Here is a 14,091-nt window from a genome sequence, read left to right as displayed (position 1 = left end):
TTATTGTATTAAAGTTCTATTCAGGAAGTCATTGCCTGTGCCTATGGCTTTCAGTGTTTCCCCTGTGTAAACTTTCAGCAGTTTCAAATATCTGTATTTGTATCTAGGTCTTTGATCCATCTTGATTTGGTTTTAGTACAGAGTGAGAGTTATGGATCCAGATTTTATTTTTTGCATATAGGTCATCAATTTTTCCAACACCATTTAATAAGAGGCTGTCTTTCATCCAGTGTTCTTTTTGCCCACTTTTTCAAAAATCAAATGTCTGTAGGTACATGGGGTTGATTTTGGGTCTTCTATTTCTTTCTATGCATCTCCTTGCCTGCTTTCATGCCAAGAACATGCTGTATTCCATACTAAGTTGAAATATGACCTTCTGCTGCTTTAGTTTTGCTCTTTTTACTCAGGATGGCTTTCTGATTCTGTATGAATTTGGGAATTTTATTCTAGTTTTGTGAAGGATTTGGTATTTCAATGGTGATGGCATGACATAGATCCCTTTTGTAATATTATAATATTAACAATATTAATTCTGCCAACTCAAGGACAAGTGATGTCTTCACATTTCCTAATGTCCTCTTGAATTTCTTTCTTCAGAGTTCTATAATTTTTATTGAAAAAGTTTTCCACCTCCTGCCAAGGTTGATTCCCAGATACTCAAAAAAATTTTGAAGCTACTGTGAATTTAATTGTTTCCTGGTTTATTTCTGGGTAGGTTCTTTATGATGTACAGGGATGCAATTAAATTTTATGTGTCGATTTTGTAAACTGCCATTCCTTTGAATTTGTTAATCAGATTTGAAAGCCATTTCTGTTGGGGGTTTTTGTGTCCTTTATATAAAGAAATATACCATCTGCAAAGAGAGATAATTTGACTTTTTCTTTTTCTATCTGTACTCCCTTTATTTCTTCTCTTGCCTGATTACTCTGGCTAAAATTTCAAATATTATGATATACATGAGTAGTGAGAAAGGTCATCCTTGTCTTGTTCCTGATTTTGTGGAAAATACTTTCAATTTTCTACCATATAGTATGATATTGGCTGTAGGTTTGTCAAACATGACTTTTACTAGTTTGAGGTAAGTTCCTTCTATACCTGTTTTCATCATGTTGTGGTGTTGGATTTTTATCAAAAGATTTTTTGTGTCTATTGAGAAGATGAGCTGATTTTTGTCCTTGATTCCATTTATATGGTATGTTACTTTTATTGATTTACATATGTGGAACCACCCTGGGTACCTGGGACAAAACCAGTTTGCCATGATATGATCTCTCTCTCTCTCTCTCTCTCTCTCTCTCTCTCTATATATATATATATATATATATATATATATATATATGGAAAGATCTACAAGGTGTTCAGGATCTCACTACTAGATTGGACTCATACTGATCCTCCTATTTACAGCCTCCCAAGAGCTGGGATTACAGGTGTGCGCCACTACACCCAGTCTCAATTGCTGTCTCAGCATGCCCCAGGGTTGGGGCCGGCAGGACAGGCCTGGGGATTGAACCCCCAGCCCCTGCACCTTCTTTCAGGCACTTTAATCTACTGAGCTATTTGGCAAGCCCTGGTGTGATCTTTTTAAATGAACTTTTGAATTCTGTTTGTAAGCAGCTTATTCAGGACTTTTGTATCTAAGTTCATCAAGGGTTTTGGCTTGTACTTTTTCTTTTTGGTTGAATCCTTTACAGGTTTTGATATCAGAGTACTTCTAGCTTCATAGAATAAATTTGGAGACATTCCTTCTCTTTCAATTATAGGGAAAAGTTTGAGGAGCATTGACATTAAGTCTTCTCTAAAGGTCTGGTAAAGTTCACTGGTAAGTTGATTGGCTCTTGGGCCTTTCTTTGTAGTTTCTATCACTGCATCAATTTTATTGCTTGTTATTGGTCTATTGAGTCTTTTAATCCACTAATACTGTCTGTTCCTTCATTTAGATCTTGGATTTCTTTCTTCACCATTTCATAGTTTGTAGATGAGTTCTGTGCAAGTTTTACTTGATTTATGCTTAAGTATTTCACTTTTTTTGAATGGTTATAAATGGTATTGATACTTTCTTTCACTGTTTGTTTATACAAAGACAGCTGGTTTTTGTATATTTAATCTGTGTCTTCTGAGTTTATCACACTCACTTTTTTATTTTTTTAGGGAAGGGTCTACAGGATGTGTTCAGGGTCTCACTACTAGATTGGATTCATAGTGATCCTCCTGCTTGCAGCCTCCCAAGCGCTGGGATTACAGGCATACACCACCATGCCTAGTCTTAATCGCCATCTCAGCAAGCCCTGGGGGTGGGGCCGGCACAGCAAGGCAGGGACTGATGCCCGTCCCTGCACCTGCCTAAGCATTCGATTTAGTCTGCTGAGCTTCTGGCCAGCTCTTCATTTTCTTGCTTTGTTTCACAGCTTCAGTTTCCAGGTAAATGAGTGAAAAGAGCATTTGCCTTGTGAATTGTCTTAGGGAAACCATTCCATTCTTTTCCGCCAAGTGGGATGTTGAAAGTAGAGCTGTGGAGCTGTCTTTGTTATATTGAGCAAGTCTCTTTTTCTTCCGCATTTTTTGTGATATTTTATCTGTTAATATGGGATTACAGATCAGACTTGTAGTGATCCTCCTGTTTGCAGCCTCCCAAGTGCTGGGATTACTGCCTTGAATCCATGTATAAACTTTACTTGTTTAGGGCATATTATTTCATATATTCCTGAATTTTGTTATGGATATTTGTGGGTATGTTCTTAGGCATACTGATCCTCACTTTGAGAGAATACCATCTTTGGCTGGTTTTGGCATCAGGATAATTCTAGGTTTCTGAAATAAACTGAAAGTGTTACTTCTTCTATTTTCTGGAAAAGATTGTATGAAGAATTGGTATGAACTCTTTCTGTTCTTTGGTATGATAGAGTACTTCAGTGAAACAAATTGGACATGAAGATTTAATTTTATGGAGTTTTATAATTGCAAATTCAATTTCTTTATGGGTAGTAGAACAATTTAAATGATCTATTTTATGTTGGATGAGATATAGTAACATGGGATTTTCTAAGCATTTCTCACCTTCATCTGTGTTGTCACATTCATGTGTAGAGTTATTAAAATGTTTTATTTTTTATGTCTTCAGAGTCTATAATGACATCCCTGTTTCATTTATGACATTGGTAATCTATTCTCTGTCTGTCTGTCTGTCTGTCTGTCTGTCTGTCTGTCTGTTTAGCTGTCTGTCTGTCACTCTTCCTATCTCTCTCTCTCTCTATCTGGCAGTCTTAGTAGATGTTTATCAATTTCATTAATCTTTTCTAATAATTGGATTTTAAAAGATTGCTTTCCTCTACTGTGATTTTTATTTTAATTTCAATGATTTCTACTCTTATCTTTGAATATTGTATATCTTTGTGTGGTTTAAGTTGAGTTTGTATGCTTAAATTTTTGAATCTGTAATTTTATGCTTTTTTTCTCAAATTTATTTGCTCCATATCTTTTCACTTCTACATTTTCTTATCTTTAGATTCTCAGCAAATGTGTAAACACACACACACACACACACACACACACACACACACACAATTTTGGAAGGGTCATGGTCTCACAGGTCCCTGCATCTCTGTATCCTTTTTAAAGTGTATTTTCACTTTGTTATTAAGACTGTCATTATCCTTTCTTCAGTTCATTAGTTTTTCAGCTGTCTACCTAATTCTGCTCTTGAGTCCATCCACTGTTTTCTGTTTCAATCATTATTTTGAGTTCTAAAACTGCTACTATGTTTTTCTTAATATTTCCTATTGCATTATCAGACATTTCACTATTTCTCCCTTTTGAAGCATCTTTGAAGTTCCTTATTAATCACTTTTATGGTAGATGTTTGAAATTCTTTGTAAAATGGTTTGAGCATTGCTGGCTCTCACAAGTTTTGAAATGTGGTATTTTAATTTTTACTTAGCTATAAAAAAGTTTTCTTTGTGATTTCCTCTTTATAAATTTCTTTTCCAAATTCCCAAATATGTATGTTATTTTTCTTTTCTTTTCCTTTTCCTCTTTTTTTGCAGCATGAGGGGTTGAACTAAGAGCCTTGTGTGTGCTGAGCAAGGTACTGAGATACTGTACCTTTAACTCTTTTTATTTATTTTGAGACAGGATCTTGCTAAGTATCCCAGGTTACCTCCAAACTTGGGAACGTCCTGTGTTGGCCTCCTAGTTGGGATTATATGTGTGTGCCACCATATAATTTATAATTTATAATTTATAATTTATCCACCAAGACAGAGCTTCTACAGGTAGAAGGTATGAGACCATTGACTTAACCAATGTTTTTATCCCAGCCATGGCATCAGAAGAAAGAATCAGAAATGGACTGTGATGTACTTTTATAATTCTGTCCCAGAGCTATATGAAATCTCTAGTTCTTAGTCATGAATCACCTGCCTAGATCCAGACATCCTATGAATCCTCACTTTGATCCCCTGTATCACTGAAACTGTTCTAATTAAGTCAGATAAATGTGGCATGATCAGTGTGGCTTGATAAGAAATGTGCTCTATAGAATGGACAATATACCTTATAAGGATTTGGAGACCTGCTGCATGAGTTACAAGTGTCAAAATTTGCTTTCAGGAGGACGAAAACTTTAAGAGGATTTATTCATATTTGAAGTTACTTGGACTGTTTGTGCAGTAGATAATGAAGCTTAAGTAAGTTAAAGAACATCACTGTTACATTTCTGCCCATTTTATTGTTTATCCTGCACGTGGATTTGTTCACAAACGTGAAATTCTCAAGTCCTGCTTCAGATTGCAGAATATACTGCTATATGAAATACAAGAAAACAATGAAGTAAATAGCCCATTTGGGTGGATGGCTAATGTCTTAGTTACTTTTTCTTTGCTGGAACAAAACTCCTGATAGTCACAAGTTAAATGAGGAAAGGTTTATTTCACCTGAAGGTCTGTGGAGGCTTTGGTCCCTAGTCAGCTGGCTCCAAGGCAGGGAGACGTGGTAGGGTGGCATTGGAGCAGAGAAAAGGTCTGAGGCAGAGTGGGCAGCAAGTAGCAGCAGCGGGCCTGTCTTTCCACTTTATGAGAGAGGGATGATAGAAATGTTCATCCTTTTTGTCCTTCTGCCTATGTGAGGACACATCAGACTAAACAAGATCTGCCAGCATGTTTGGATCCTCATTAATCTCTTCCCAAGAGACTTTCTGTTTATTTTCACTTGGAGTCCAGATACATTTTTCTGTTTGCTTCAATGGGGGTTTATAAGCTCACTAGCTTTAGACATATTTCACACTTGCTGAGTGCCTCCTACTGCATGAAGTGGAAATCTACTTCTCAGCCCAAGTTGGTAATGTCAGTTGACTGCTGCAGGTGTAACTTTGGAGAATTTCCTGGCTCGCTATTTTGGAAGACCCTTGAGTGTCAAGCACAGGATATATTATAATCTACTTGGTCAGAATACATGCTTCCATTTGGTGTGAGATTTTTTTTTGTAAGAAAGGTTTCCCTAGATAGTCTAATGTCCTAAAACCAAAATTTTTTTTTTCCTATTCTGAAAGAGTTTTGCATTTGATGAGAATGTAGAGAATTGTCCTCAATCCGTTCCTTGGGATGTGTATTTGTCAGCTTTCCAATTGCTGAACACAGTATTGATACTACTTAAAGGAGCAATGTTTTAATGTAACTCAGATTGGGAAGATTTAATCCACTGCCAGTTGGCTGCAAAGCCAGAACATCAGAGTAGAGAATGTGACAGAACAACGCTGCTTCATTGGTAGTGGTCACGGAGCAGAGGAGAGGAACAACACCAGAGAACAGCAGGCAAGGACCATCTCGAGTATTCAAGGTAATGCTCTGTGACCCACCCAGACACTCCAAAGTATGCTCTACCAATCTGCTGTGGTGGTGGGACACGCATCCTTTTTTAATCCAATGAAGCTGACATATTAGGATTGACTGTTATGCAAGGGAAATAGGGGAGTAGTAGGGTTCTCTGTGGGTGACTTACTTGTTTGTCTCTCCTAATTCCATCCATAGCTGCTTATTATCTTGTCCCATGTGGTATTACCCAAACCAAGGAAGAGATTTGCTACCACCACACATTTTCCATTCCTTTATTATCTACCATTGTCTATGCAGGACTCATAACATGGGTAGTGTAAGAGAAAATGCAGTTCAGTTTGTACAGGGTTGAAAATCCAGGGCCTGTTTTCTGTAAAATTTTCATTTTATTTATTTATTTATTTATTTCCGGAACCGGGGCTTGAACTCAGGCCCTTGCGCTTGCCAGGGAAGCGCTTATTCCCCTGAGCCATCTCCCCAGCCCAAAATTTTCATTTTAAAATGTGTGTTTTTGATTTAAACACAAAAAGAAAAGCAAAAGCAAGTGGTACTGAAAGCACAGTCCTGGAGGAAGACCAGGCTCTTACACAATTTCAATGTCATAAGCAAGAGGACCTCCAATGGAAAATCCCAGATAAAAAGACACCTTTTCTATGCTTCTGCCACTTCTAAGTTGGCCTAAGAAAGCAGGTGTGATGGGAATTACGATTTTTTCAGTGATTCCATACTCTATGAATAAATTATTGTTTTCAGCTCGCCCCTGTAAGCGAAGCAAAAGTTCTTGGACATTTTTCTCCTTCCATACTTCTTCACTTTGCCACACGGAGTTAATATCAGGCATCTTTCCAAAGCATTGATCAATTTTTCCTTTGTGGACAAGTCTGTTCATATTGGTACCTTTTCCAAGAAAGAAATATGCAATTGGTTGCTTTGTTCGATGCATGTGTTTATATTGCCCCTTGAAAGCCTTTTCCAGTGATTGAGCATATTTTTCCATTTGTTTAGAATCTTGATCTAGTTGTTGGTTTTCTGGCCAGAATAAGAGTGAAGCTAGGAAATAAGGTTCTGAAAATCTGTAGTTCAGTCCTACTTGTTGTAAGATGTCTCGAAGCTGTTCTTTCAGTTTTTTAATTGGCTTCACTAATTTGGAGGTAGGCTTAATACATGAGAGAATGATATTGGCCAAGATGAAATTTTCCTTTTCCCTTAGCTGCATTCTAACAAAGCTTTGTTCAAAGAGAAAAATGTATGTGTTCACTATGTTTTCCATGTCGCTTGCCACATTTTCTTGACTTTTGATGAGATATTCTAAAAGCCCAGAAAACTTGTCTGCTTTTAAAGCTTCTAGGCTTTTCCGATTCCTTTCTACTTGAAGTGACAAACTGAGCTTTGAGTAAGGATCTCTGTTTTGTGATTCTTCTGAGAGACCAAATATATCTATATATTTTTTAAAATATGCAGCAACCTTTTTTCGAGTTTTGGCCTCTTCATTTTGCTTAATGTTGTTCCTGGGTTTTAGAAGGACAAAATAATCATCAAAAAAATCAAAGCAGTTTTTTAAAGAAGATTGCAAAGTAGTAAGATAAGGAATAAAATTCATGAGGGCCGTCTTAAATTCATTTATATCGCCTGGAATATCACTACTTCCTGATATAAAGTTGATCATAGCTCTTCTAGATAGTTCGTTTTGTTTATCAAAAAAAGGAATCATCTGGAGAATCTGGATTGCGTAGAGCCCCACTTCTATCTCCCCTTGGTAGCCAGATATGTTGTAAGTGTCATACTTTCTTTTGGACTTCTGACCCATTCTTTCCTTCACTTCATACTGTCTATCTTCACTTTGTCGTTGACATTCTTTGAATGCATCTGAGGCATGCTCTGCTAAATCCAAAAGATTGGTTAAGTCATCAACTGAAATGCCCCTGCTTCTTTCAGTATCTTCTATCCACCATCGTATTTTACTTTTGTATACTTGACCTAGTGTGTCTGAGATATAAGAATTGTCAGGTTCTATCTTTTTTGCTTCTTTTGCCCAACAAAGTGCATTGCTAAAGTCTTTCTCTCTAATGTAGAAATGTCTTGCCAAGGCTTGGCAAATGAATGCATTTGGTTTGAACCTCTCAATACCTTGGCATAACACATCTTTAACTGCCTCATTTCCTTCATCTTTATGTAGTGCTTCAATGAGTGGGGAAAACCAGGTTCCTGTTTCACCTTCATGTTCATTCCGCTGTCTTGTGAGCAGTAGTGTCTCCATATCTTGGAAAAATTTGCTTCTTCCTAAGCCAGTATCATAGAACAAATTTTCCATTAGCATATCCAGCATAATTTGACTTTTGTCTAAGTCATAGCTTTTTTTCAGTTCTTCCAGAGAGAGCATTGCAATCAGAGGGTGAGTGATGCGCACTCCACAGTAGGTTCCACATTCTACCACCTCTGTTTTTATTAGAATTGTGGAGTAGGTGCCCATCTTGTCTTCAAGCTTTTCTGTTCCCCAGAAGGCTTTCTTGTTTGCAATTCCTAAGTACTTCTCACACTGTGACAGGGAAATGGTGGTACCAGGCACATAGGAATTAAGAAGAGCCAGAAAAGAAAAGAGCTTTGCTTCCTTGGTGGACTTATTCTGCCCTTTCAGAATGTTCCTGACCACCTTTTCAATGTACTCTTTGTTAAAATTTGTTTTCATGATCATAAAGGAATAAAAATCTTCAAAGTTTTTATGCTGTGTTTTAATTTCTTTCAATTTAAGCTCAAAAGCTGTCTGTTCTTTGAGAGACAATTTTTGTTTTAGGGCAATACTATCTGGGATCTTTGCACTTTTTTCAGGATTTTGTGATCTTGTGCAATTTAGGATGATCACTAGAGGTTTTTCGTATCGAATGTATTTTTGAGCTACAGCCTTATGGATGGCACTCTGCAGAAGGTAGACATTATCTTGTTCTTCAAAATCGTCAACAAGGAGCAGTACAGGTAAGTATTCTTGGTGGTTTGTTGTTGCCCCATAAGTGATTAAATCAACCACCTGCTCTCCGATTTCAAAAAAATCCAACGTCTTGTTTTTCAGTACAGCACATCTGAATTTCTTCCTTAGTTCCCAGAGAATGTGCATGGCCAGCGTGGTCCCCCCACAGCCTGGATGATGATACAAATGAATAATTTTGGCACATGTTGGTTTAGATGATTCTGCAGAGCTTTGAATCATTTCCTCCAGTTTCTCATATTTGTCTCTTTTGACAAAAGGTGAAGAATAGTATTCAGAAAAGTAGAAGTTCCACCATGATACTTTGCCACCTCGATAGAAGTCTTCCTCTTTTGATGCCTTGAACTCCAGTAATTTATTTTTGTCTTTGTGTAATAGTGTACCTTCACATTCATTCACACAGAGAATTTCCAGAGCAGTCATATCTTCTTCCTTTTTCAGAAGGACAGTAGACGAAGAAATAGATGGCAAAAGTCTCTCTGAAGACTGAGTTACAGATTTTAGCTTAAGGATAGTTCCATTTATCTGTTCAAGATTTAAAGCAGAAATACACTTTTCTGATAGTTCATCTTGTTTATTTGTTAATCGTGCCTCAAGTAAGTCTCTCCATCCCTGACATATGTTCGATTGTACACAAATACACAACATATTTTCCATCCCTTTGAGATCTTGGTAGAAGGCGCAGAAAGTCTCAATGAGAGGGTCCCTGGGATCATCCACAGAGGACAGCAATAAAAATACCACCAAAAACTTCCCTCTTGGCATTATGTCTTCATGTGTAAGAAATGAAATTAGTTTCCTGACTTCAGAAGCTCTTTCTTTCTGCCAGGAAACTGGATCTAAGGGTTCATATTTTTCACTTTCAAGGTCTGACCTGCCATTGCAGAAAATCCAGCTGGGTTTCTGGTAAAGATTCAGACTAGAAATCTTCTCATTTGTTGTGGTTTTCTCTTCTACAAATTGACTTGGAGAGTGTAGGCTTGCTGCTCGGCTTTCTTTGAAAGCTTTGAGAACTCCTTTTGTTTTCGATTCAGAATCAAACTCTAGTACAGCAAACCATTTGATTTCCTTCAGGAAATCTAAGTGTATTGTTTGATCTGGATGGCATTTGTTTGTCACAAGAATGTACCAGTCATAGTATGAATTATCTAATAAATCTTGATTTCCTGTCAACAGGGTAACCAGCTTTGATCCCTCACTATTGTTTTTCTTTGCTTTTTGTTTGCATTTTTCTTCTGCTTCTTTCCTAGCTGTGGCCACTGCTTTTAAATCTAATTGGAAAGTTTTAAACTCAACTTGATTTTTTATGATGTTCTTAGTGTTGGGCCCATCTCGCACAAAGAGTGAGAATTTTGAACTTTGTTGCCATGTTTTGTTGCTGTAGTTTTGCATTTTGACTTGGAAATAGTCATATTTACATTCAGAGTATTGGGGAACAACATCCACCTCAACAACGAATCTGTCAGATACAGCACTATTTGGCAACAAAACTTCTACAAACCTTGGCTCTCGGATGCATTTCTTTGCTTGTTGGACCTGATGTGCTTCAAAGTACTCATGGATCATGCAGTTGAAGTGGTTGATTAAGGCTTCTTTGGTAACACTGGTGACTTTCACGCCAACAATTTCTCCATGGGGTTTGTCTTTAACTCCAAAATGAATAGTGCCATTGGTACGTGAATTCATACATGCTGAAGCAAAACGGAAAGTCTCATTGCTGAATTTCATCTTAGTATCCTCCTCTGTGCCTGTTTCTGTATTTGTCAGGGCTTTGAACTCATGTGCTGGATCAATAAGATTTTGCGGTCCTGTTTCGGGCTGCAGAATGAAATGTAATTTATAACGATATGGATCGCTGAATGTATTAAAAGGATAGGGGGTACATGTTGGTTGTCTCACATCATCTGGTTGATTATCCATGAGCTCATTGTTTGGTGATTCAGACTTTTTTGCTATATCTGAGATCTCTTTGTCCATCTGTCTTTGTTTTGAATTCTTTCTGTTTTCCTTTTGCTTTTTAGGAACATTTTTACTGCTTTTCTCCATGCTGGATGTCTCAATAGGATTTTCAGAAGATTTTTCCTGTAATTCTTTGAATAGACCCACTATTTGGATAGCAGGGCCTTGTGTTATGCCCATCTCAACAAGATGGCTTTTATTTAACCATCTCAAGGTTGCTCCACTCACATCTTGCTCAACTAAAATGTCCCTGTGTTTTTTGTCAATCTTATGACTCTCTAACCATCTATTTACATCTTCTTTTGTCCAGTCTTCTGTGTTTTCTGGAAGTTTTAGTTGCCCTGCCATTGTGATACCTGAATAGAGAGAAAGAAAAAAAATGATTTGGTATTTTGCAATTATATTTTTTAGACAATTTTGCAACGGGTTTATATACATATGTTACAAAACTTAAAAAGTTCCTATTACTAAGTTCTTGTACACTGTCCCACAGAAACACTTCAAACACAAATACACAAACACTTTTATCTCACATGAATGGTAGCATACCATGTACAGTTCTCTTTACCTTGTTTTTTTTTTTAACAAAGTATATGTTGGGCTGCTTCCAGGGAGTATATTAAGAGTTGTTTCTGGGCTGGTGAGATGGCTCAGTGGTCTAAAGCACCTACATAGAACAAGCTTAACAAAGCACAGGGACTGCGGTCAAATAGTTGTTTCTTCCTTATTTGTGGCTGTTTGCTATAATGTATCTTTTCTGTATTATTCACAAATATTCAATTCTGCTCTGGAAAGTAGAAAAAATATATGAAACTATAGAAGCAAGTAATTTGTGACACATGTTAGGATAAAGATAAATGAACTAAACAGAGCATATAACTAGAAACATAATTAGGAAGGAAAAGAAGGACCAAATACACATTAAATATTCATGAGATGCACATGAAAGATTTAATATATCTGAGGTATTAAGTGAGTCACTCACTGGCAAAACCATTCTGATCCTTTGTATCCTCTACTCAATAAGCATAAATAAAAACAAAACTATCAGGCTAATTAATGACTTACAACTGTGGTCCAGCATGCTAACCCCTCTGGATCTTTTTGAGTAGAATAAGTATTTTTTGTATCTATTGAACATCTTTGGATAAACTTCAATTCTGAGCATATAGGTGAAGGTAAATTTTCTATACCTTAAGCAACTGGGAAAATAACACTATTCTAAGTTATGTGTGAAGAAATAGATCACACAGGCTACAAACACTCTACTGCAACAAGAAAAATGATTAGGGAAGTTGCAAATTTTTATATGTAATTTTTTATAGTACCAAGTGTTGATCCCAAGGACACTCTACCACAGAGCTACATTCTCCTCTCTCCAGCCGTTTTTTATTTTATTAGTTTTATTTTGAGACAGGGTCTCATTAAGTTGCCTAGGCTGGGCTCAAATATTTGACCATCCTTCCTCAGTCTCCTGAGTAGCTGGGATTATAAGTGTATGCCACCATGCCCAATTAAAACTTTGAATCTAGAACTTCCCCCAAATCTATCTATCTATCTATCTATCTATCTTTCTTTCTTTCTTTCTTTCTTTCTTTCTTTTTTTCTTTCTTTCTTTCTTTCTTTCTTTCTTTCTTTTTTGTATTTTAGGGAAGTATGTACAGGGTGTTCAAGGTCGCACTACTAGATTGGACTTGCAGTGATCTGTTTACAGCCTCCCAAGTGCTGGGATTACAGGTATATGCCACCAGTCTCAATTGTGGTCTCAGTGCACCCCGGGGGCAGGGCTGACACAGCAGGCCTGGGATTGAACTCCCAGCTCCTGCATCTGCCTAAGCAGGTGCTTTAATCCACTGAGCTATTTGACCAGCCTAGCCCCAAAAACTTTAACTATCAGGGACAAACTCAAACCCCAATGGTGTAACACTACATTCCTCCCAGAATGGCTAAAATTAAAAACTGGTAACTCCCAGTGCTGGTGAAGATGACATTGCTGGTGGAAATGTAAATTGTTTCCACTACCTTGAAAAATGATTTGACAATTTTTATAATGTTAAATATACAGCTATGAAATGGCTCAGCAATGCTAACAAAAAGACTAAAGTGCTGATGTGACAGAAGTCATTACACAGAAAATATATTGCAGGATTCTATTCACATGAAGTTTAAGAACTGGCAAAGTTAAACATGGAAGTCAGAACATTGGTTACATGTTGGCTGGCAGGGATAGGTATGGTGGCATATGCCTGTCATTCCAGAACTTGAGAGACCGAGGCAAGAGGATCACCATGAGTTTGAGGCCAATCTTGGCTGTAGAAGTCAGTTTAAGGCTGGCCTGCACTATGTAGCAAGACCTTGTCTCAAAACTAAACAAACAAATTTTAGAAATTCTGGCTTTGTGTTTAGCCACTTGGTATGACAAATGGCAAGATGTGTGCATGTGTGCAAATTTGTCAAACCAGGATTATTACTCGTATAATTCTACGTCTGACAGGTTATGTGCACTTGGGTGTCATAGGAGGTTAATAACCCACACTTCTGTTGTGTAAAAATGTAATTTTTCATAACAGAATGTTGGCATGCTTGGGAAAAGCGAAACTCCTTCTGCACATTCCACTTGGCAGGTGAACTGCAAGGTGTGCGCAGAAATTCCAAGCAGCAACAAATGAGTTTTACCCACAAAATGCTCATTGCTAAATTTCTGTGCATTTTTATTTCTTTTTTTCCCATAATTTTATTGATAAACAAATAGTAATGAGACAGTTTCAAATCAAATTCATAGGACAGTTTCAATAATTCACACATTGCATACATTCTTCCTAGTAGTTAATTGCTGTACAAGATGTGGACATGATATCCTATTTACAAACACCATCAGAACAAATCCCTCTATTCATTAAGAGAATGTAACTATATATCTATCCTAACCACTTTGAATACATAGATATAAAATGGACATTCATCTGTATACCCTTTTTTTGTTAAGTTGCATTATTTGAATATTATAGGTATGTAAACACAGTAAAATATTCTAAAAGAGTCCATTATCCCATAATAGTATTGGGTCTTCTGCTTCACTGGCAATGTCAGAAATTGTTGACCTGAGTCCCGTATAGCTCAACACAACACCACAGGCTTTACTTCTTATATTCCGTTTTTATACTTTTCTGCTGGATGGTTAAGACCAAGGTAAAGCAGGACCTATGCAACAAAAGTTATAGCTTTTGGGTCTGAGAAGGTCAGTAAAATCCCCTCAGGATTTATCCTGAGATCCTGTACCTCAGATTGTAGAACCTTTGTCAGTGTCAGCCATGTGGATGAGT

The 14,091-nt window shown here is 37.1% G+C and overlaps 1 protein-coding gene and 1 long non-coding RNA gene across 3 annotated transcripts in view; both read right to left on the bottom strand.

Annotated features, from left to right (window-relative positions):
- Window positions 1–6,317: 6,317 nt before the first annotated feature.
- On the bottom strand, window positions 6,318–11,402 carry Samd9 (sterile alpha motif domain containing 9). The gene is made up of 2 exons (XM_004646240.2): window positions 11,337–11,402; window positions 6,318–11,124 (listed from the first exon to the last, which is right to left on the bottom strand). Exon 2 carries the CDS (start codon window positions 11,114–11,116, stop codon window positions 6,413–6,415), a length of 4,704 nt encoding a protein of 1,567 aa, XP_004646297.1. The 5' UTR covers window positions 11,117–11,124; window positions 11,337–11,402; the 3' UTR covers window positions 6,318–6,412.
- Window positions 11,403–11,476: 74 nt separating this feature from the next.
- The window catches only part of LOC111814055, a 58,845-nt gene continuing 56,230 nt past the window's right edge, over window positions 11,477–14,091 (bottom strand). For both annotated transcript variants that reach the window (XR_002819130.1, XR_002819131.1), the window contains exon 3: window positions 11,477–11,555. This is a non-coding gene — a long non-coding RNA (uncharacterized LOC111814055). The remainder of the gene's footprint in view (window positions 11,556–14,091) is intronic.

This window comes from Octodon degus, unplaced genomic scaffold (genome assembly GCF_000260255.1).
Source record: "Octodon degus isolate 3935 unplaced genomic scaffold, OctDeg1.0 scaffold00262, whole genome shotgun sequence".
In the NCBI taxonomy this organism is placed as follows: Eukaryota; Metazoa; Chordata; class Mammalia; order Rodentia; family Octodontidae; genus Octodon; species Octodon degus.
Note: the sequence above shows the minus strand (reverse complement) of the source record. Positions and strands in the feature narration are given on the sequence as shown.